The 24,675-nt window shown below is 41.2% G+C and overlaps 1 protein-coding gene across 1 annotated transcript in view; it reads right to left on the bottom strand.

The window, feature by feature from the left end:
- Nucleotides 1–993: 993 nt before the first annotated feature.
- LOC136869674 (scavenger receptor class F member 2) overlaps nucleotides 994–24,675 on the bottom strand; it is a 42,917-nt gene continuing 19,235 nt past the window's right edge. Inside the window, exons 4-6 of the mRNA XM_067144866.2 lie at nucleotides 20,839–20,985; nucleotides 10,109–10,248; nucleotides 994–1,910 (exon numbers count right to left, since the gene is read on the bottom strand). Coding sequence (XP_067000967.2) covers nucleotides 1,755–1,910; nucleotides 10,109–10,248; nucleotides 20,839–20,985 — 443 coding nt within the window. The 3' untranslated portion in view covers nucleotides 994–1,754. The remainder of the gene's footprint in view (nucleotides 1,911–10,108; nucleotides 10,249–20,838; nucleotides 20,986–24,675) is intronic.

The raw sequence follows: 24,675 nt of genomic DNA, 5'->3' as shown, positions 1-24,675 counted from the left end.
ATGATGATAAACGGGGTTAAAAGTCAGGTTGTGAGTTTCACAAATAGAAAAAGTCCTCCCAGTTATAATTACTGCGTTGATGGGGTGAACGTTCCTTACGGGGATCATTGTAAGTACCTAGATATTAATATAAAGAAAGATCTGCATTGGGATAATCACATAAGTATGATTGTAAATAAAGGGTGCAGATCTCTGCACATGGTTATGAGGGTGTTTAGGGGTTGTAGTAATGATGTAAAGGAGAGGTAAAACCCCAAATAGAGAATCGTTCCAGGATTACTAGATTCATGAAATGGAAAAAAAAAATCCAAAGAAAAGCAGCTCGATTTGTTCTGGGTGATTTCCGACAAAAGCGTAGCGCTACAAAAATGTTGCAAAGTTTGGGCTGGGAAGGCTTGGGAGAAAGTAGACGAGCTGCTCGACTGAGTGGTATGTTCCGAGCTGTCAGTGGAGAGATGGTGTGGAATGACATTAGTAGACGAATATGTTTGAGTGGCGTCTTTAAAAGTAGGAAAGATCACAAAATGAAGATAAAGTTGGAATTCAAGAGAACAAATTGGGGCAAATATTCAATTATAGGAAGGGGAGTTAGAGATCGGAATAACTTACCAAGGGAGATGTTCAATAAATTTCCTATTTCTTCGAAATCATTCAAGAAAAGTCTAGGAAAGCAACAGATAGGGAATCTGCCACCTGAGCGACTGCCCTAAATGCAGATCAGGATTGATTGATTGATTGATTGATTGATTGATTGATTGATTGATTGATTGATTGATTGATTGATTGATTGATTGATTGATTGATTGATTGATTGATTGATTGATTGATTGATTGATTGATTGATTGATTGATTGATTGATTGATTGATTGATTGATTGATTGATTGATTGATTGATTGATTGATTGATTGATTGATTGATTGATTGATTGATTGATTGATTGATTGATTGATTGATTGATTGATTGATTGATTGATTGATTGATTGATTGATTGATTGATTGATTGATTGATTGATTGATTGATTGATTGATTGATTGATTGATTGATTGATTGATTGATTGATTGATTGATTGATTGATTGACCGAGAGATTCGGTTTCCCAGTCACACAGACACTCGGTTCCCAGAGCCCAGTGTGAAAGGGGTTTTCGATTTCATCGGCCTGGACAGCTGCTGGCACTCTGGATTCGTACGTCACCAAATATTGGCGTCCAGCGACTGGCAATTTCTACTGGCACTCCAAGTAAAATCGTATAATAAAGCTTTAAAACAATAATCGCCACTACTGCCATTCATGACGGTAATTCCTCGTGTATCACACAGTAAGCTAGCATATTGTTGTACGTTATTGTTCTCATATTTACATGTTGTAACACACCATCACTTACAAGGGATTTAATAAAGTTGTGGGTGTTTTCTTATATATTTGCTCAGCAATATGTATCTAATTATTCCTGGTTTAATGCCTCATGTGATGATAATCCTCTGCCAACGTGCTGATCGGCTTCAGGTGTTCCTTCATTTAGGAATTACAACTTCTATGTTTGCTTGGAGTTTGTTTTAATCTACTTTTAAACTTCTTGAAGCAGACCAACGTTTCTGCACCACGCCTCTGGATAGGATCATGTGTTCCTCCAAATAACGACACCGGTTGGTTTCGAAAACATTCCCGCAAAGGTGCAGTTTGATGGGGAAACGAAAATCTTGTTCATATACAGGATACCTCCTCTTGGCATCTCTTCTTTTTATTCTAATTAAGGAACTTCTTTATCTGTAAGAACTTCTTTGAAGGTAACATGCTTTCTGTTATCTTTCGTAAGGTCTAGATTCTTCCGCGTACAGTCACGGAGTTTGCGCAAGTAGAGAGAACACGGCTGCCAAAAACAACACAGCTGAACAGTCAGAAGAACCTGAAACAGAAATTAACAATAAATTGTAATACATTGACAGTGGAAGGAGAAAGAAGATAATGTTGGAGTATTTAGAATATAGTATGCATGGGTATAAAAGTAGTTCTTGATCTCGCGCAAAGTAGAAGTGATGGCACTGCACGAGGTCAGTGTACATTTTTTTTTAATTCTTCCGTCACTCTTTCGTATCGTGGTGAAATAATTGCAGATGTAAAAGAAATGTAGTGAAATGTAAAAGCTTGTAATTTATTGTTTGTTTACTGCAGTCGAAAGTTCGTGTAAACCTTAATCGGCATTTGTGTAAGAATCAACAACTGTTCGTGCCTCATCTACTAGTTCAGGGATGGCGAACCTAGGTGACACGCGAACACTATTTCGGTGCCACACCTCATGCACATATTAACGGTTTTATTCATGTCTTGTACTGTAGACTATGCATATCTCGTGCATTGTATAGTCATAGTGTTTTAGGTGTAACTAATAAATACCGAAAATCTAATTTCTAGTTCCATTCGGACGTGCTTTATGGCAACACTGCAACATTGATAGGTCCGGCAGACGAGCCATTTGCTCACCTACATCAGTCAATTAGTGAAGTTTGGCTTGTGTCTGTGGCCAGCAGCGCGTAATTATTCTTAATGTGTAACTGTTTATTGAATTTTGTAAGACAAATAGTTGCCAAAAGACTATCCCAATTTCCAGATCTGAAGAAACTATCGTACTTTATTTCAAAACCTCATATTGCACAAATGAGTGATATTAAGGTCAATTATTTGAGTGGTTAGACATTGACAGTTTAGAAATGGAGTTGACTGAATTTCAAGAAAGCGGTACATGGGTGAACAAATTCGTACAACTTGGTGAAGCATTGGTGAAAATCGAATGTGCTGTTGATGATAAATACTCTCTCCGCAAGCCGGAGGACTTAATACTTGAACAGTGGAACAGCCTCCCACAAATGTTTTCGGCCATGAAGAACCTTACTATAGCGCTTCCCGGTAGTTACTTTGTTTGGGTCATCATACGCCTGCGAGTGGCTGTTTTTTACAATGAACGTCGTGAAGTCGACAGTTAGAAACCGTCTTGGTTCATATCTACCGGGCGAGTTGGCCGTGCGGGTAGGGGCGCGCAGCTATGAGCTCGCATCCGGGCGATAGTGGGTTCGAACTCCTCTATCGGCAACCCTGAAGATGGCTTTCTGTGGTTTCACATTTTTACACCAGACAAATGCTGGGGCTGTGCCAAGTAAGGCCACGGCAACTTCCTTCTCACTCCTAGGCCTTCCCTATCTGTGTCGGTTTGACGTAATCCAACTGTTTAAAAAACAAAAAAGGTTCAGATCTAAGTGTTTCTCGTGTGTTATTGAAGAAAACAAGTTATGAACCAACCATAAATGACATGGCTAGGTATTTTCTCGGTATTGGCAAAATAAGACCACGAAACATGCAATAAAATGTATTATTATTACAATGTAAAAACATATTATGAAGCATAATTTTGAATTAGGGATGAAAGTCGGTGGTGGTGTTGGTGGTGGTGGTGGTGGTGGTGGTGGTGGTGGTGGTGATGGTGATGGTGGTGGTGGTGGTGGTGGAGGAGGAGCAGGGGCGGGGGCATTGTAGCCATTACAAACGAAAGTAACGAGTGGCACAGTAGACAGTTGGGAATAATAATGCAGACTTAAAATGGCACACTAGTTGGAAAAGGTTCGCCATCCCTGCACTAGTTCGTTCCGAAATACGTGGTGCTTGCTGGTTCTTTGGGTTGCTTATGAAATAGTTTGCTATTTTCCCAAACGTAGACAATGCCTGGTACACGAAATAGGGTAAAGGGAGGTACATTCGTTATACAGGTAACCCCCCATGGCACTACAGCCCTTGAAGGGCCTTGGCCTACCAAGCAACCGCTGCTCAGCTCAAAGGCCTGCAGATTACGAGGTGTCGTGTGATCAGCACGACGAATCCTCTCGGCCGTAATTCTTGGCTTTCTAGACCGGGGCCGCTATCTCACCGTCAGACAGCTCCTCGATTCTAATCACGTAGGCTGAGTGGACCTCGAACCAGCCCTCAGGTTCAGGTAAAAATCCCTGTCCTGGCCGGGAACTGAACCCCGGTCCTCCGGATAAGAAGCAGACATGCTACCACTACACCGTGGGGTCGGCAGATAGTCAAATCAACATAATTATATTTACAAACATAGGAGAGGTGGTGGTATTCAATTTTTAATCACTAGATTGTGTGCCAGAAAACTTCATTTAGTTCCAAGCCTCTCCGCAGTGTTCATATGGAGTGACACTGTTGATTGTGATACGTTTGTCGGATGGAGACGTTAAGCCTTGAGCAGAACCCCATCAGAAGTGCCAACACCGAGTTTCACCCTCTCCCTTCCTATTATCATGTATCACGTCATTCATTTTATCTCATTAAATCCTCAGGAAAGGCATCCAGTCGCAAAAACTCACTTCGTATCCGACCCCGTAGAGAAACTTCCGATACACCTTGTATTTATACAGGGTGTCTCAAACCTTTTTTTCTTGCTGTTTGCTTTAGGTCTCACCGACACAGATAGGTCTTATGGCGACGATGCGACAGGAAAAGCCTAGGAATGGGAAGGAAGTGGCCGTGGCCTTAATTAAGGTACAGCCCCAGCATTTGCCTGGTGTGAAAAATGGGAAACGACCGAAAACCATCTTCAGGGCTACCGACTGTGGGGTTCGAACCCACTATCTCCCGGACGTGAGCTCACAGCTGCGCGCCCCTAAGCGCCCGGCCAAGTCACTCGGTCTCAAACCTTTTGGGTCTAATTGAAACATGTGATAGTGGGTCCACAACCGACTATGCTGAGATAGGGAGCCAGTGGTCGGAAATGCATATTTATTGTGTTGTGGACATACACAGCGTACACCGCGCCACAACAACGTAGCTCATAGTAATTGTGCAAAGTTACGACCGCTAGTCTCAATGCATGTATTGCAACGGCACAAGCAGTTCTCCCGCACTCTCGCAAAGTTCCCGGGTGCCTGTTGTACACTGGAACAGGCAGCGAGTGATAAACAGCGTACACCCCTGACCACCAAACGGATGTACTGCACACAACTTAGCTCATAGCACGTGTGTCATGTGACCACCGCACGCATCGCAACGGCGCATTTTAACCTGTGCCACACCACACCACTACCCCTGGTGTCGTTGTCCATTGCATCAGACTGCTTGTGATGTGTCCATGGTGAGGTGTAATACTGTGTACAGTGTATAACGCGTAGTCAAAGATGGAACGTTACTCGTCACGGTAGTTGGCAGACATGCATTAAATGTACTGGTGTGGCAGGATGCAGTGCCCGTAAAGCAGCACGTATGTACAGAGAACGCTTACCCATCGGGCGTCATCCTAATGTTTATGTCCGTGGATACCAAGTTACGGGAGACGGGGTCCTTCACGCCATAGAGAGCCGGCTAAGGGTTCAGCCATAGACACGTCCGAACACCAGACTTTGACGAGATGGTGATGGATCGTGTGGCAGACCACCCAGCAATAAGCACCCATCAACTAGCCCATGAAACGCACACTTCAAAGGATACAGTGTGGAGAGTACTGGTGGATCAAGTATTACACCCCTATCATACAAAAGGTGTGCAAGCCCTGGGCCCAAGGGATTTTGAGTCCCGCATTCACGTCTGTCAATCCACCGCCGAACTTTGCACAATTTTTATTGTTCACGGATGAGGCCTCATTCACCCGTGATGGTGTTTACAACAGCCGCAATAGCCATGCCTGGATGTGTCGACAATCCCCACGCCACCCACATCGGTGGCCGCCAGCAGCGATACGCTGTCAACGTATGGGCGGGCAATTTCCAAGATCACGTAATAGGACCTTATTTCCTGCCCCCCGTTTGACTGGTCCACGTTACCTGATATTCCTGCGAGCTGTGCTATCACAGTTCCTGGAGACTGTACCCCTTGTTGTCCACGAAAGGACGTGGTTTCAACATGACGGTGCACCATCCCACTTCGATATTAATGTCCGTGAGCACTTGAAAAACATGTACCCTCATCGTTGAATTGCAAGGGGAGGTCCTGCCCATGATCAGCGCGATCACCGGATCTCATACCTCTGGGCTTTTTCCTCGGGAGTTACGTCAAGTCGTTGGTGTATGAAACCCCCGTAGAAACGGATCTGCTTGCTAGGGTCCAAGCTGTCTGTCTCCTGACAACAAACAACGCGAATCTTTGAGAGAGTGCTGCAGAACTTCATGTGCCGGTGCCATGTATGCATTGAGACTGGCCGTCGTCACTTTGAACAATTACTATGAGCTACGTTGTTGTGGTGCGGTATACGCTGTGTATGTCCATAACACAATAAATATGCATTTCCGTCCATTGGTTCCCTATCTCAATATAATCGGTTGTGGACACACTATAACATGTTTCAGTTCGACCCAAAGGGTTTAAGACATCCTTTATCTTATTGAATGTATTTTGAACCTAAAATTTGAAAACGTTATGAACCTGATTCACCTGTTATTAATATAATTACCTATGTAGCATGTTCCATTCCGTTAATAATATGCATTCATCATTGAACTTGTTTCTTTAAAACTCACTGTTATTTGTATCAGCCAGTCATCACTGATTTGAACTTAGGGCTGTCACCAACGTGGCAGATTCCCCATCAGTTAGTTACCTACTCTTTTCTTAAATGATACCAAATAATTTCGAAATTTATCAAACATCTCACTTAGTAAATTATTCCAATCCCTATTTCATCTTCCTTTAAACGAGTATTTACTACAAACTATTCTTTTGAATTCTAACTTCGTCTTCATATTATATCTTTCCTAGTTTTGAAAACTCCACTCGAGCTTATACGTCTACTATGTAATTCCAAGCCATCTCTCAACTGACGGCTAGGAACAATTCCCTTAGTCGAGTTGCCCCTCTCCCTACTCTCAAGACTTGCAACTTTTTGTAACACTACTCTTTTGTCGGAAATCACCCAGAACATATCCTGCTGCTTTCTTTTGGATCTTTTCCTATTCTCGAATCAAGTAATCCTGGTGAGGACTCCATATACTGGAACTATACTGTAATCGGTTCTTATCAGTGAATTATACGCCCTCCCTTTACATCCTTACTATAACTCTAAATGCGGTCATAACCATGTGAAGAGGTCTGTAACCTGTATTTACAATCCCGTTTTTGTGATTTCCTCAATGAAGATATATCCTTATATTACCACTTAAGTACTTAACGTTGATGCCCGTGAGTTACTTTCACCTCATCAACACAGTAATTAAAATTGAGAGTACTTCTCCTATTGGTAAAACTTACAACCCGACTTTTCACCCTGTTGCTGTGCGACGAAAAGCGCGGATACCGCTAATATAACCTAAACACAGCATATATAATTTCTAACAGGAACATTATCACTACAGGAAGGTACAGAATGGGATATAAAATTCATCCAAACAGTTTTTTGAGGAAGCAGGATAAAGTGCCAGGATATTTTAAACCAATATAGCCCTATGTAATGTTAATGCAGTACTATTTATATTTTCGTACTTTATACATGTGACCATCCTCCTCGGATCGTCTCCGGGTCTTGCCTTTGGTGTTTATTGCAGAATGCTGACCTTGAATCAGCTATGTTTCAATGATTAAAACATGCCTAAAGCGGACACCAGTCATTCTTCCGAAATAATTGTCGTTAGAACAGGTCGCCGCTAAATTATGTTATACGAAATTTTTAAGTCGGGGAAGAGCTCTATTCACCACTTGATTAGTTACAGTAGGTCTACATTACATGAAAAGTAACATGCATATGCACTGGTTAGTTAACTCCTTATTTTTAATATATATAAATTACAGTAAAACAATAGTACGGTTATAATGAACAATGACACCACGTACTACATATACTGTAGTACATTTTCATAACACTTCTCTTTTGTCAGAAATGACACGGAACAAGTCGTGTTGCATTTCTTTGGATTTTTACCAGTTCTCGTATCAAGTAATCCTGGTGAGGGTCCTTTCACATCTCCTTTTAGAGGCGTATATTTCAATAGATTCTAAAAATGTATCCAGATGTGAGGCTATATTATCACAGTACGTCTAGTTCCAATAAGTGCAATCGTAGTACACTCTATTTAAATATCATTCCAACGAAAAATATTTAAAAATTAGTTCGTGAATAGCCGAAATGGTCAACCACGTCGTCCCATTCATTGCCGCGGATAATTTACAACTTTGTTCGCTGATATATTACGGAGAAGAGAGAATGGGGAAGATTTATGACTTTTATTGTACCGCAGAAAACAGGAAGTACAGTACTATTTTGATGGCCAGGTGTGAAAAAGGTCAACTTTCGACTTTACTACCGTTTGACTGTCTGAAGGATGAGCAAAGTATTCGGAGTTGTTATGACCGGTCGTTTCACTCAGCTCAGTTTGTGAAATGTGTCTGGCTGCTGACCACGATGTGAGGTGACCTCTTAAAGGAGGAGATATTAATACAGTCTTTATGGGAAAATTAATATGTTCCTGAGAAAAATTATCATTTATTGGGGTGACCGCTAAATGAAGGTGGCCGTTTAGCCAGGTTTGATTCAGTTGAATCAAACACAGTTTAGAGGAGGCCCAGCAATGAAAATGAAAGACTTTCTGGAGTCACGGTGAGATTCACCTGAGAAGATACACTTTCACACTTACTGGAAGAAAGCTACTGTATTCTGAGTGCGCTGAATCTTAGATATTTCCTTTGTTATTTCTGCTATGAATTTCAGATGGTCTCTGAGTGCTCCATTGGTTTCACTTTCAATGAACTGAAATCATCTTGCCTGCACGCATATTTCACCTTTCCAAAGGGCACGTAGACCGATGCAGACGCCAAGTGGAAAAATGATCTGTTTCGATTCTCACTATGTCACTATTGATAAATACAGATCAATGGTGACTTACTGAGAATCGAAACAACAAAGTCGGTATGCGATATGTCGGACGATTAAATACTTCCTACCACTTTTACTAATTTCAAAACAAACGGAAAGAAAGATACTTCAGCGCAGAAATCGCAGATATTTTTTTCATTTTATCAACTAAGAAATTACTTTTATAAATATATAATTGTTTGCCTTTCATTTCAACATAATGGTACCGAAACGCCGTTCAGGAAAATAAGCCACGCATTCAAATATTCTCCAAATTTATTATGAAGTTTACTTTCATCTCTGTTGTGAAATAATGGGATCGAATCCCACCGTCGGCAGACCTGAAGATGATTTGCCATGGTTTCCCATTTTCACACCAGGCAAATTCATTGCAGACTTGTGTGCCTTATTCTACACTTCTTATCGTTAAACCATTAAAAACTGAGTTTTGCCATCGTCGTCCGACTGATTCTCTTACCCTCCATCGCCGAGTCCTTTATTCTCCTAGATAGCCTATCCTCCTCCATTCTTCTCACATATCCCCACCACTGCAGTCAGTTTTAGCTACACCCATCGACTTCATTCCTAACTTAGCCTTTGTCTCCTAATTCTGACTACCTCCAGTCATTGTTCCCACCTGTTTGTAGCAACAATCAATCTTGCAACTTTCATAACCGTTAATTCCAACTTATGAATAATATACCCTGAATACACCCAGCTTTCACTCCCGTACAGCAAAGTCGGTTTGAAAACGAACAGATGTAAAAACTGCTTCATCCGCAAGTTCACTTCTTTCTTACAGAATACCGCTTCTGTGAGCTCACGGTGTTAGCTTTGCTACACCTTGATTTAGTTTCACTTAGCACACCGCGATCTTGAGAATACACATCCTCAATACTAGAAATTATCTCACCGAGCTCGATAGCTGCAGTCGCTTAAGAGCGGCCAGTATCCAGTATTCGGCAGATAGTGGTTTCGAACCCCACTGTCGGCAGCCCTGAAGGTGGTTTTCCGTGGTTTACCATTTTCACACCAGGCAAATGCTGGGGCTGTACCTTCATTAACGCCACGGACACTTCCTTCCGACTCATAGCTCTTTCCTATCCCATCGTCGCCATAAGACATATCTGTGTCGGTGCGACGTAAAGCAGCTTGCAAAAAAAAAAAAAAAATTATCTCGCTGTTCCCATTTTGTGTTCCCAACCTGATATCTTCAGTTCCTTCCCAACTGTTATAATGTTGTTAATAGTGTTGTAATTATCATCACGTACCAGTGATATCATTATTAAACCGGCGATGGAGGCTGTGATGCCGTGCAATTCAAGGAAGACCAAGGTGTTACTCGAGGTGTTACAGTGGCCATCAGCGCAGTCCGTCTCTTCCTGCACGTCGTTCGACACGCGAGACTGACCTAGGACAAAGCAAAACGTGAATTAATACATTTCCATGTGGCAAGGTGCAAGCATATATGCCCTAAAACCTAGCTAAATATGACCTAAAAAAGATAAATCATGCATTTTAGGGATAGGTAGCAAATAACATCAAACGTGTCAAAGGGTAATAAGCGATGATATAACAGACACATTTAATCATGCAAATTGTCAGATATACAGTAGGTAAATTAAAACTTTAGATGAAAATGAAAACCTACAACCTGTTTTCCAGTCATTGACTGGATCAGGGATGTAATGAATGAAGCGGACATAGGCTATTAGTACAATGGGGTCGCCACTCCCAAAGTGATTTATTAATGACTGATAGATGCTATGAAATGTGAATGGAGAGTGTTGCTGGATTGAAAGATGATAGGGAAAATCGGATTACCCGGAGAAAAACCGGTCCCGCCTCCGCTTTGCCCAGCACAAATTTCTCATGGAGTGACCGGGATTTGAACCACGGTATCCAGCGATGAGACGCTGACGCGCTGCCCTCTGAGCCACGGAGGCTCATAAAACTTTTGATATTCATTCAGTATCACAGGACTGAAGCACAGTTCTCATTCTGTTTTCCTAAAAAAACGAAGTATTAGCATGTTTTTTTTATATCTGTCGGCGTACGTCCATACAGCATCACGTTCTCGGAATCAAGTCTTCTAAACCTGTCATTTCCTATCAGTTCTTTACCTAGCCTTTTCTTAAATAATTTCAAGGAAATAAGGCATTTATTGAACATCTCTATTTCAAAGCAGTTGGAAATTTATCGAACATTTCTCTTGGTAAAGTATTCCAATCTCTAACTCCTTTTCCTATAAAGGAATATTTGCCCCAATTTGTCCTCTTGAATTCCAACTTTATTTTCATATTATTATCTTTCCTACTTTTAAAAACACCACCCAGCCATATTCCTCTACTAGTGACATTCCACGCCATTTCTAGACTGACAGTTCGGAACATGCTGCTTAGTCGAGCAGCTCGTCTCCTTACTCCCAAGTTCTCCCAGCCCAAAGTTTGCAACATTGTCATAATATTTTGTCGGAAATTACACGGAACAAGTCGAGCTGCAGTTTTCCCAGGTCTCGTATCAAGTATTCCTGGTGAGGGTCCCACATATATCTTTCACATCTCCTTTTAGCGGAACACATTTCAATAGATTTTAAAAACGTATACAGTTCTATCACTTTCGGGTTTTTTTTCAGCACTTCGGGGATACATCACAACGTTTTTACCATTACGAGGAGGAACAATACAGGATCCCTTCACTTTTTTGTCTGACTGGGTGCCGCATCATCTCTAACTTGCACCTCGCCAGCGCCACCAAGAACATCGGTCTGACACCACGAAGGAAGTCGGCCTTTCCCATCATGTACACCTGCATCGCCCGTGATATTCCCCCTACTGTCTCCGAATATGATATCGAAAGGGAACTCCGTCTACTGGGTGGCCATAGTGTTTCAAGACTTCTCGCTGGCCTTGAACTTTCCTCGGATGTACTGTTTATTCCTAATGCAGATGAATTCCGTTACATCATTGACAACGGAGTAGTTATCCATCGCAACTACCATCGCACCGACTCTACGCCTCCGAATGTTCTGGCCCAGCTCCCCGACAACACACAAGTTCCACCTTCAGCAGCCACGCCACCACGGGAAGCATCGCCACAACAGACTTCGTCCTCTTTTCACACCGCACCAGTGACTACTACCACAACCTCCACCTTCACCTCCACCACCCTCACTTCATCTGTTCCCATCTCTTCTTCCGTTCCCATCAGCACAACATCCATGTCTCATCCTTCCCCACTTTTGATTTCTTCCCTCCTCGTCTGTTCCATCACTGAACAACCTAGCTCCCAGCCCGCACCCCTTCTCGCTCCTGAAGTGGAAACTGCCACAGCTCCACTTGATACAGCACGTCCACCTTCGTCCCCACCGCCGTCCGACAGCACCACCATCTTCAGCTGCGTGGCCCTCTGAGTGGACCCGAGTGTTCCACCGGAAGACATCGCCCACGAACTTGGCCGGGCAGGACTACCGATCCGCAGGTCGTCCAGGATCTTCAATGCCGATGTCCCTACCTTTTTGGTTCGTCTTAATCTTCCGACCTCCGCCGACACCTAGCGCCTCATTGAACATGGACTGCATCTATATGGCCACCATCATCGTGTAGAACATTCCCTCTCAATCCCTCAATCTCCGAACCGACCTCCCACATCTCGACGACGTACCCGGCCAGCACCTCCTCCCCCGCCTCGCCCACATACCAGTTTTTCTCCACCCACTCCTGATTACTTTTCATTCCTATCGCCTAACATTGACCTCCTCCATCTCCTCCTCACATCGCTCGTGAATATTTCCTTATTCCACCTCCTAGCACTACATATTTCCCCTCCCACCCTCGTGTAAGTAACCATTTTTTCTTTCACATCCTGACACTCCACATTGCCCATCATGCCCTAGTTTAAATCTTCTCTCTTATACAAGACTGTAACTTAACCTATGAAATAAATAACGCAATTGCCCCATACTTAGGCATAGACACACATCCTCTCCCATCTCCTACTTCACATCCTCTACCCACCTCCTTCTTCCATCACCTCTACCGGACCCGCCCGCATCTCTTGGCCAGAGAGAGGGCGTAACCCTCTAGGTGGCCCGCCCCACCCCTTCAGGGTGGAGAATGAAAACATTTGAGCAGCAGCAGTATCACTTTCGGGTCGGTAGATGCAGAGTGGGTTTCGGCCCTTAAGAGGCCACGGCTTGCCCGTGGTCCAACAGCTCTGTACTCTGACCGGCCAACCGAGCAGAGGAAAGTTGGCCACGGCTCTACCGTGGCTCTACGCCTCTGCATTCGGGAGACGGGCCTGGGGTACAGTGCCGGACTACACGCCTGGCCCCACCTGTCGGCTGTCCTGAGAATGGTTTTCCGTGGTTTTCCATTCTCCTGCACTAAGGTGAATGCCGGGACAGTTCGTAGTATATGCCACGGCCGCCCACCCCCTCACCTTCTCCGCACATCTCCTTCACCGTAACAAATCTTCTGGCCTGAGAGACGGCGTCACCGTCTAAGAGGCCCGCCTCCCCCTTCAGAGGAGGAATGAAAACGTTAGTAGTAGTAGTATCACTTTCGAGAAACGAAATAAAAATACATCTACTACAGTATTTTGAAATACAAGATTCTGAAAGCGTATTTGGAAATCGGCGCACATAACAGGTAGCCTACCTTGAAAAACGACGACTCAATTTGAACAAAATATAACCAAATATGACCTTATATCACTAAAATGATCAATATATGACCAAAACAATAAAATTTGCCGAAACATAACATTGCTTTAAACGGGATCAGGGACCCATTACTCACAGTTATTAATCATATTTCCGGTAAAATGACCTCAGGAGTGAAATATGACTTTTCCTTAACATTCGAAACTTACTGATGAGTAGAGTCAGGAACTTTAGGTGCTGCACCTTAATTCCTTTTCATTATAAAAATACCCAAATTAGCTTGCCTTACAAAGAAAACACAAGATGAACACCTCTAACTGTTTGTTGCACTTTTTTGCACATTTTGTCAATGTAAGTACCTTTTTGCACCTTTCTAATCTCAGCACCTTTTTCTACTTACTTTTTATTTATTTATTCTGACACTAATAGTGTTTGCCAAAGGACACAGAATAGCTCACAAATGCTTTGAAAAAATTGAATTGTTGGTTTCATTTAAGAAGTGTAAATGTACTAAAAAATATGAACACTTATTTAAACGCTTTCGGGAGGAAATTAAATATTATATTTTCCATACAGATGGTTCCGCATTGTTTCCACCGATAATTTTACAATCGAGGTAAAAATTTTATCTTGAATATTTATATCCAGTCTGTACGATTACCGCCATTCGACAAAATTTCTGGGGATGGCCTCTCTCCAGCACCCAGAAGCAGTCCTCTTACTTGTATGTTCCTCTCTGGAAGATGGTATTGTTGGTGCATATATATATCCTGTTTCTCTTTATCTACGCACAGAGCTCGATAGCTGCAGTCGCTTAATTGCGGCCAGTATCCAGTATTCGGCAGATAGTAGGTTCGAACCCCACTGTCGGCAGCCCTGAAAATGGTTTTCCGTGGTTTCCCATTTTCACACCAGGCAAATGCTGGGGCTGTACCTTAATTAAGGCCACGGCCGCTTCCTTCCTACTCCTAGCCCTTCCCTGTCCCATCGTCGCCATAAGACCTATCTGTGTCGGTGCGACGTAAAGCAACTAGCAAAAAAAAAAAAAAAAAAAGCTTTATCTACGTCAAGTGGCTGGGAAAGAGTTTGCAAAGGAGTTAGCCAAAAATACCACTTGTGTCTGTTCACGTTGAACATTCCTTTTCTATGTATAAGTATTTACTTAGTGACTGGAGACGAAACCTCACTGAAAATAACATAGAAATGTTAAATTTTATCTGTTTTGACAGTTTTCTGGACGTGTGATTTTAATAACATTGTTTTCTGGGACTTGTTTTAGGCAGATTTTGAATACATTATAACATGAGTGAATTTTGTGTCCTTATATATGATGTAAAATTGGTGATGTTTGTATGAATATTTACATTTTAAATTTGCTCCTTTCTAGCACCTTTTGACTAAATTAAAGCACCTTTTTAACCAAAATTTTGCTCCTAAAATTCCTAGCTCTAGTGATAAGCCAAGATCAAGCAGAGCTGACGAAGATGATGGTAGTTATGATATAAGAGGTTGCAAAAGTGGGCCTACAGTTCAACGAAAATAGGACTGAAACAGTGCATGCTAATGAGAAGATTTAAGCAAGACAGCCCCGGCATCCGACAGGCGAAAATCAGCTTCCAATCAGTGGATAAATCGATATACCTAGGAGCATGATTCACCAAATGTGACGAAATTCTTTTGTAATGTCGCTAGCGGAAATAATACAGGCAATTGTCCTCGTGAGTTTAACAAACTGCCTAGATTAGGTAAATCAGTTTTATTTGTTCCCTGTAACTACCCAAGAATCAGGATCATCCATTGACAACCTGGGAAATTCTTCCTTAACTGGGTGGGATGGAATCTCTTCAAAATGTTTGAAGCAGTGTAAGAATGAGTTAATTATCCCATTTACGTGCATTGTAAACCAGGCGCTAATGAATGAAATCTTCCCAGAATGTCTGAAAACTAGCAAATTAAACCTGTCAATAAGAAAGGAGCAGTTGGTAATATAAACAACTACAGGCTAATAACTATGGATTCTGATTTAGGTAAACTCATGGAGAAAATTATTTTAAATCGCCTACTAGCATTTTTTGAGAAACAGTTTCTTCTTAGAGATGTTCAACATGGATTCAGGAAAATTTGTGTCAACTATTACTGCTCTAGTGTAGGATGTCTTGATTATAAGCATGAAAGTACGGGACACTTCCAGTGCCGTTGATTATCAGGCACTATTTCAGACTAGAATTTCTCAACATTAGCCACAGACCTCACAAACAGTACCATAATTTACAGAAAACAAGTACTGATTATTATTATTATTATTATTATTATTATTATTATTATTATTATTATTATTATTATTATTATTATTATTATTATTATTATTATTATTATTATTATTATTATTATTAAAATGGAATCGGCCCAATTCCAGTATATAAAGTGTTGCAAAAAACATTGTTCACTATGCAGGATTAAAGGTTGCCATGTTTACATTTTATATACGTCTGTCTCACTGGTTTGTTACATTTATTGCCAACCGAACAAACTGTAATTACTCTACACAATGAGAAATATACATCAGAGATTTGTGATAAATAAAGGTAAAAAGGTATTTTAAAATATACGGGTCGGTTCACGAGAAATGGGACAATATGCGTCCCATATATTTTGCCGGGACAACAGGACACTTTAGAGAAATAAGGGACAATCCCGTAAAATAAGGGACGTCTGGTCACCCTACTCTAGCAGCTTTTATTCAGAATGTTTTAAATAATCTTGATTATAATAATGTTGTTTCTTCAGTAATTTGAGACTTACCTAAAGCCTCTGATAGTATAGTCAACGACCTATTGCTAAATAAACTAGGAACTGTAGCATTTATGGAGTGATTTCACGTCTATTAACTTCTTACTTTCATAAGCGTAAGCAGTGCGTTAAATTATGAAATAGATTACGAGGTAAACAAAGTTGCATCTTCCTTTGAAATCTCATACTGTGTTATTCAACATGGTACTATTTTGAAACCTTTTCTCTATCTTGCATATGTCAGTGAAATGCCGGAACTTGTGAACTCCACCATTGTATCCTATGCAGATGGCACATCTGTTATTTACTCGGGGAAGAGAGAGGGAATCAATGGTACAAAATGTTAACGAATCCTTAAAATATATCCACAGATATTTCATTTCCAGTTTCATTGTGGTGAATCTTCACCGAAAAAGCAGATCTGATTAACTTCATAGCCGGTGATCGCAAAATGATGATGGTGATGCCAATATTGTATAAAATTCAGAAAATTTAAAGAGGTCCCTCGTGTCTTTTGCGCTTCTATCTAATTCTGCTTTGTTGATCAGGCACTTGAGAAATTTCTTCTTCCTTTTCGTAGTTCTTTGTTGACATTCCGGTATCTTTGGTAGTAATCTTCTGATTGGTTTGCCAGGAGAATTTGTTTAGTTTCCCTCCTAGATTTGATAAGAGCTTTACGTTTATCGTTAAACCATTATTTCTTTGGTCTGCACAAGTGGAAAATTTCTTGAGACACTTCGGAAACAGCAGTTTTGATAGTATCCCATTCACTTTGGACGTTAACATATGCGTTGTCTTGCAATACACTGAATCTATTGCTTGGTTTCACTTGAAGTCTTTCACATTTGTGCTGTCAATTAAGTTGCCTAACATCAAGGCGTAGGTTATTTTTGTGAGTGATTGTACTTCGGAAGCTTTTATTTTTATTTTTGTGTTATTGTTTTGTCACGACCAAATGGTCTGGGCCTCATTCTGCACCTGGATAACTCCTGGCATCATACGTATTTCTAAAGTGTATCTTTTTAATAATAATGCGGTCAGTTTGATGTTTATCTTCTTCCATCTGGGGATGCCCTTGTTACTTTGTGAATATATTTGTGTGGGAACACTGTGCCTCCAGCTTCCAGATTTTTTAATGTAGCGAAGTTCAGAAGATTATTTCCATTGTTAGATACACCGTGTAAAGTTCCGTGTCCAACAACGGATTTCCAGATGTTTTCACTGCGTACTTTGACATTAGCATCACCAAAAATAAATCACCGAGCTCGATAGCTGCAGTCGCTTAACTGCGGCCAGTATCCAGTATTCTGGAGATAGTAGTTTCGAACCCCACTGCCGGCAGCCCTGAAAATGGTTTTCCGTAATTTCCCATTTTCACACCAGGCAAATGCTCGGGCTGTACCTTAATTAAGGCCACGGTCGCTTCCTTCCTACTCCTAGCCCTTCCCTGTCCCATCGTCGCCATAAGACCTATCTGTGTCGGTGCGACGTAAAGCAACTTGCAAAAAAAAAATCTGATATCGTAACTGGGACGTTATGTCGAACGTTTGCCTTGGTAGATCATAAAAATGATCCTTTCCACCTTTCCTCAGTGGGAGCATGGAAACGTATATTCTGACATTTCCCCTTACGCCTAATAAGCTCAGAAGCTTGTTACTGACTTCAAAGCCAGTTTCAGTCATGTGCAGTTGTTTGCTGAAACACTGTAAAATATGTAACAGTTCCTAAGTCTAGGAGAACATGCGTTTGGCCATCTAATTTCTTGCAGTGCTACAATATCGGATTATACTTATACACCTCATCATTCAGAACATTTTCTGCTCCAAGCTTGAAAGGTAGGTATTATATTCCAGATTCCAAAAATCAAGTTTCTGTGGCGTAACTTGGAGTTATGACATGCCCGACTACCATCCTGTAGGCTTTTCAATAATAATTTTATTTCCCTTTAAAGCGATCCCGTGATGTTAGAAGTTCAAACATAATATACAGTATCTTTCGACCGCGATTAATACTGTGATGTTCAGTTGAATGTTACTTTGAAAGTGATTTAAAGACCATCTGTTTCGAATAGTACGACCGAAAATCAAACGTTCAATCATACGCAAGTATAATATGCACATAATTTCCATAAAAACGGAATATTAAGGAGTTTATCTCTTATAGATGCGCGTATGTTTAATTACATGTCAGAACTCAAAGAAATATATCCTTTTAATAAGTCCTGAGAGTCGAGTAACCAGTTACTATGGAATAGGACATAATTCTGGATCGAACCCAGACAGCTCAGCGTACCAAATCCACCAAAGATGCTCATAGGATTCGAGTTAAAATAGAATTGGGTCTATGTAAAAATAAGCCTAACTCCTTACTTCTCGGATATTTACTTACCACAGCCTTTTTATTGCTCCCCGCACTTCTGTGAGTAAACTCCCATCTCATTGTGACAAGTCAGAGATTACTCTGATATAACTCGACAAACGAATTAGAATTCGAAGAGAATTAATGATTTCAAGCTAAACAGTGAAGACGGAAGTGCACGTAGCGGACAAGGGGTTATAATAGAGTTTAGTTCATACACAACGGCTTGCAGACTGAACGCTAAAAGTCGTAACTACATAACAAGACACTGTACTGTGTACAGGGTGAAGCCGAATTCCACCGACAAACACTCGGAACTTGTTCAGGGATACCTTCTGAGTATATTGGTATAAGGGACCCGTGGTCTCCAGTGGCTCGTTACAGAGTAATACTGTAATTGTGCTTTATTCGGTCTGTTACCCCAATCATCCTTGTTTCTGTAAAACTCTCTTCATGTGAGTGAGAAAGCGTGTAATATGAAATAACCAAAACGTGCAACACGAAACATAGAGTAATGCGACAACCCTCAGACAAAGCACGTACACTTTTATCACACTGTGTTGAATCTGTTTTGTCACTGTAACACATGCAGAACTGTTCCCCCTTACGCGTACTGTTCAAAAGGTCGACCACCATGATCACGCCATCATTGGCTTCCGGCTCTTTAAAAAAACTCCTGTGGGACAAAATTCTGCCAACCCGGCGTTTGTCAAGAACTAGCATTTATTATTTTAAATGCAATACAGGTACAAAGCTAACTGGGGCAACAAACCAAACGAAATGCAATTACTCTCTAACGACCACCGAAGACTACGAGTCCTTTATGCCAGTGTACTCAAAAGGTATCACTGAACAACCTCCGAACGTTTTTCGGCGGAGTTCTGCTTCACTTTGTACATGTCTGTAGGTGCGCATGTTGAGTCCTCAGATATAAGGTTGTCTCGATCACCAACAGTTCCATTACCAGGTCGAACAAAAGTCTCACTAAAGAGGAGTACTAGTGATATGAAACGTCAAGCACAATGAAATGTACACACCAACTGAATGCACTAACCATACTTTCATAGCATTCCCCGTGGGTTCTTCCTGCATACAGAATGGTGTTACAAGAATCACTCATACCTCTATTACTTTCATATTGTCAACGTCGACGACCTGACTGAAACATGTAGATGAATGTAACAAACTTATTATATCCCATATCATAAGATAATGTAAATACTATATACTGCCAGAAAAGGATCTGGACTTAACATCTATGTATCAAGTTACACTCTTCAACTTTATATCACATACAGTATGATATATTTTATATAACTTCGAAATCTCAGAGAACTAGATTCTTGAAGTTCTTTAACGCTGCCACGCTATGAGCAATTGTAATTAAGTTTATTAAAAGCACATCGTTCTCAAGAATTCTTAACATGCAGGCAGGTTCAAGGAGCAGAATATGGGCTCCGACGGAAGATACAGCCTAGCAGCTGCTTGCACGACCTGCAGTTACAATTACTGAAGGAGCACAGTATCCAAACAGATTTAAAATTTTAACAGTTTCATTGTGCCTAAAATCTCGTTCTATTCATTAGACGCATTAGATTATGATGAGAAAACAAAATAAAGTATTTTGTACACAAATGCCATGTGCTAAGTAAATACGTTTAATTATATCCATTTCATTAGTTTTGCGTGGGAAACAAAACTAATTATTTTAACATGTAATAACTAAATATTCCCTTGACTGTTACCTGTACTCATATAGAAATACTGTAGGTAATACAGCATAAACAATGAACGACAAACGAACTGTACAATAGCATTGCGTAAACATAACATACTCAACCAGGTACATTGCTGTGGCTTTGCTTGCGCCTTCACTCCGCATATTCGCCATTTAGTCAAGTCTTTAGAACACAAACTATTAAAATTCAGCTGCTCTCGGCTTTACTCGCGCTCATGCCGTTAGCTCAAGGAGCGGGACTCAATCATTGCCCACCTAGACCTTAAATTTATTTGAATTAATGTCTTTTGCTATGTCGAAAACTTTTAATTTATCTAATTTACTAATTTTCAAAGTACGCTATTTTCCCATATATTAAACAATTCAAATGAAAGTCATTTTTTCTTGGAAAACCAGATAAATTCACTTATTACACTTATTGAACGTATATACTTACTCTAAGTACAACTTACTCATAATGAAGACGCATTTCTTAGTTGTTCTGTTGAAGGAGAACTCGCGCTGGCAGCCACACCTTCCATCCAGACATCGAGCGCCGTCACCAAACACGTGGGTACACTGATAATGGCCCTCACAGCGTGCTCCAAGTTCACGAGAGGCTGAAACAGACAACAGCCCAGATTTATAACGGGGTCCGTTTAGGTTGGACTAACCGATGCCAGTTAAGCTTGGTGGGATCATCAATTAAGAAGTCATTACGGCACGATAAAGAGGAATGTCACATAACAGAGTCGTGTCTACAGCGAAATAGTCACTGTAGGTACGGGGCTATATTTCTCTAGTAATAATGGTAGTTATTAATTTACCGCTAATTTTACTGTTGATTTGCCGTGAAAGCAATTATTATCCTCCATTTAGGACAAAAATTACAATGAAATTTCATGGATACGATTCGTTCACGTAACCCATAAACTTAATCGTAAACGTCATTCTGTCGTAAAATAATATTTACGTACTTACGTACTGAAAGCCTCCCATAAGTCCAACCCCTCGTCCACGTCGTGGGAGGTGGGCAACGGCATGAAGTAAGGGATTGCCTGCAGGGGTGATGTACAGCGGGGACTGTGTGTGCCCTAAAAGTGACGGCTAACGGGGCTCTGGTGAAGTCCTCAATGGCAGATGCGGCGAAAAAAGATACTTTTGGAATGTCAAAGCTGGCAGACGAGGCAACCCTCTTCCCGTGGGGTTTAAAGGGGAATCACTGTCTTGTGGTGAAGAGGGATCTTCAAAGGCTAAAGGAGACAATCCCTACAGAAAACAGCAGGCTTGGAGGCTTAGGTGGCAGTCCCACCACCACGCTCGGGTTGCTGTGGGCTAATAACTCGCACAGCCTTAAATATAAACTATTAAAGAAACCGAAGTGAAACACAACCGGATGGATAATAAGTTGACGACTTTTGGCATGCAACGGAAAACGAGAATAGGGTTTGGAATGTCAGAACCCTGAGAGAGAGCAGTAAATTGAAGCAAGCGGCTAAAGTGATGGAGGAACACAGGCTGGATATCCTTGGACTAAGTGAAGTAAGGTGGCCAAACTTCGGAGAAATACAGGCTCTTAATAGATGCACATTCCTGTATTCTGGGCAAATGGGGGAGGATGCAGAACATAGAGAAGGTGTAGGATTGCTATTGAAAGAAACTTCAAAGAGGAGCCTCCTTGATTGGAAATCCATCTCAGAAAGACTGATGACAGCTTGATTCAAGACCCGGGTTCGCATTGTGACCGTAATCCACAGAAATGTCAGAGATTGAAAAGAAGAATTCTACTACCAGCTAAATTAGACTATTAAGAGAGTGGGAAAGAGGGATATTGTTATTGTGATGGGGGATTTAAATGCAAAGGTTGGTTCTAACAATGAGGGGCTGGAACAAATTATGGGAGTGCATGGAGTTGGCGACTGTAACGAAAATGGGGAGCTTTTCATTGATTTCTGTGCTAGCCATGATTTGGTAGTGAGTGGCACTTTATTCCCTCATAAACGATGCCATAAGATTACATGGGTGTTGTCCGATCAGGTTAAAGAAAACCAGATTGACCACATCGCCATAAGTAGAAAGTTTAGAAGATCAATGACTGATGTTAGAAATAAAAGAGGGGATATTATTGGAAGTGATCATCACCTGGTAGTTGCAAAGTTTAGAATGAAAATTGTGGCAAATGGAAGGAAATTTGAAAGGCGAAACAAGAAATTTGATTTAGGTAAATTGCAAGATGAAAGTAAAAGGAAAGAATTCCAGATAGAATTAAGAAACCGCTTCGAAGCCCTTGCTGTGGAACCAGAACTTATGATGGGTGTTGAATTATAACGGAAGAAAGTCAAAGACACATATTTAGATATTAGTGAGAAGGTGCTTGGATTTCACAATTATCTCAAGAAGGAATGGATATCTGATGATACTTGGAAAAAATAGAGGCTAGCAAGCTAGTTAAGGCAAAGATTAATATGTCTAAAATGAGACAACAGAAAGCCGCAGCACAAAAGGAATATGTGGAAGCTGATAAGAGTGTGAAGAAAAGCGTAAGAAAAGATCATATACAGTGGGGAGATGAACAAGCACGACTGGCAGAAGAGGCATCAGCAAGAGGAGATGCTAAGGAATTGTATAGTATCACAAAGAAACTGTCAAGGAGAGGATCAGAAATAAACCCGTTAAAGGCAACAGAGGTGAACTACTGACCACATTTCTCAGAGTTGCTCAATAGAGATAGCCTATAGAACAGAATGGTAACCAACAAACGGCTCCAGTAGATAGTGATCCAAGAATAAATTTACATCCTCCAACCTGTTCAGAAATAGAGCAGACCTTAAAACAGATAAGAACTGGAAAAGCACTAGGTATGGATAATATCGCGCAAGAAATACTTAAAGCAGATATTGAGACCTCGGCAAAATTATTGCACCCCCTGTTGGAAAGGATTTGGAATGAAGAAAAGCTGCCAGCTGAATGGAAGAAAGGCCTGATTGTTACAATACCAAAGAAAGGGGATATTACTAAGTATGATAATTGGAAGGGAAATACATTGTTGTCGGTATCAAGTGAGGTGGTTTCAAGGATCATTTTAGAGCGGGTGAAAGATGTTGTGGAATTGCGCCTTAAAACGGAACAGGCTGGTTTTCGTAAACACCGTAGCTGTGTCGATCTCATAAACACTCCGAGAATCATCTTGGAACAAAGTGCAGAATGGCAGAACACCCTTTACTTGACTTTCATTGATTTTGAGAAGGCCTTCGACTCTGTAAATAGAAGAGTTATGTGACAAACACTTGAAGAATATGGTATACCACAAAAGATTCTGAATATTATAAAGGATATATACGAGGGTTATAAATGTCAGGTTCTGCATATGGGAGATCTGACTGAACCAATAGATGTGACCTCGGGAGTTCGACAGGGCTGTATTCTTTCTCCGACGCTTTTCCTACTTGTGTTGGATAGTGTGCTGAGGAGAGTGTATCGAGGTCGGAAAAGGGGGGTCCAGTGGAGCTTACAAGATAGGTTAGAAGACCTTGTTTTTGCAGATGACATCTGCCTACTGGCTCAACGGTTCAGAGATATGGAAGAGAAGATTAAGCGGTTGAAGGAAGAGGCAGAGGATGCTAGACTTATAATAAATATTAATAAGACCAAGGAGATGAGGTCTATAGACGATAAAGAGATAGAACAAGTAGACTCCTTCATATACCATGGGAGTATGGTTACTACGACTGGAGGAGCAGAAGAAGACATTAAGCGTCGCATCAGGAAAGCAAATGGTGCTTTTGTTCAATTGTATTCTATATGGAGAATCAAGAACATTTCTATAAAAACTAACTACGACATTTTAACACAAATGTTAAGTACGTTCTGCTTTACAGCTGTGAAACGTTAACCAGAAGACGACTAAACAACTGTAAGTCTTCGTGAATCGCTGTCTAAGACGTATCAACAACAGAAAATGGACGGATGTTATTTCAAATGAAGATCTATGGGAAGAAACTAATCAGCAGCCAATTGAAATGCAGATAAAGGAGAGAAAATGGCATTGGATAGGATATACTTTAAGGAAGCCCGCTGGAGCCATTGAAAAGACAGCGCTCGACTGGAACCCCCAAGGCGCTAGAAAGCGCGGACGTCCAAAGAAGACCTGAAAAGAGACGATCGAAGAGGAATGTCTAGGAGTGGGAGAAACTTGGAACGAAGTGAAGAGGTTAGCCAAGAATAGGAACAGATTGAAGTGTTTCACGGAAGCCCTATGCTCCAGGAGGAGCAACAGGAAATAAGTCAAGCATGTCAAGTACGTACTGAAA

Source organism: Anabrus simplex, chromosome 1, assembly GCF_040414725.1.
Source record: "Anabrus simplex isolate iqAnaSimp1 chromosome 1, ASM4041472v1, whole genome shotgun sequence".
Taxonomy (NCBI): domain Eukaryota; kingdom Metazoa; phylum Arthropoda; class Insecta; order Orthoptera; family Tettigoniidae; genus Anabrus; species Anabrus simplex.
This window is presented reverse-complemented; position numbering and strand designations above follow the sequence as displayed.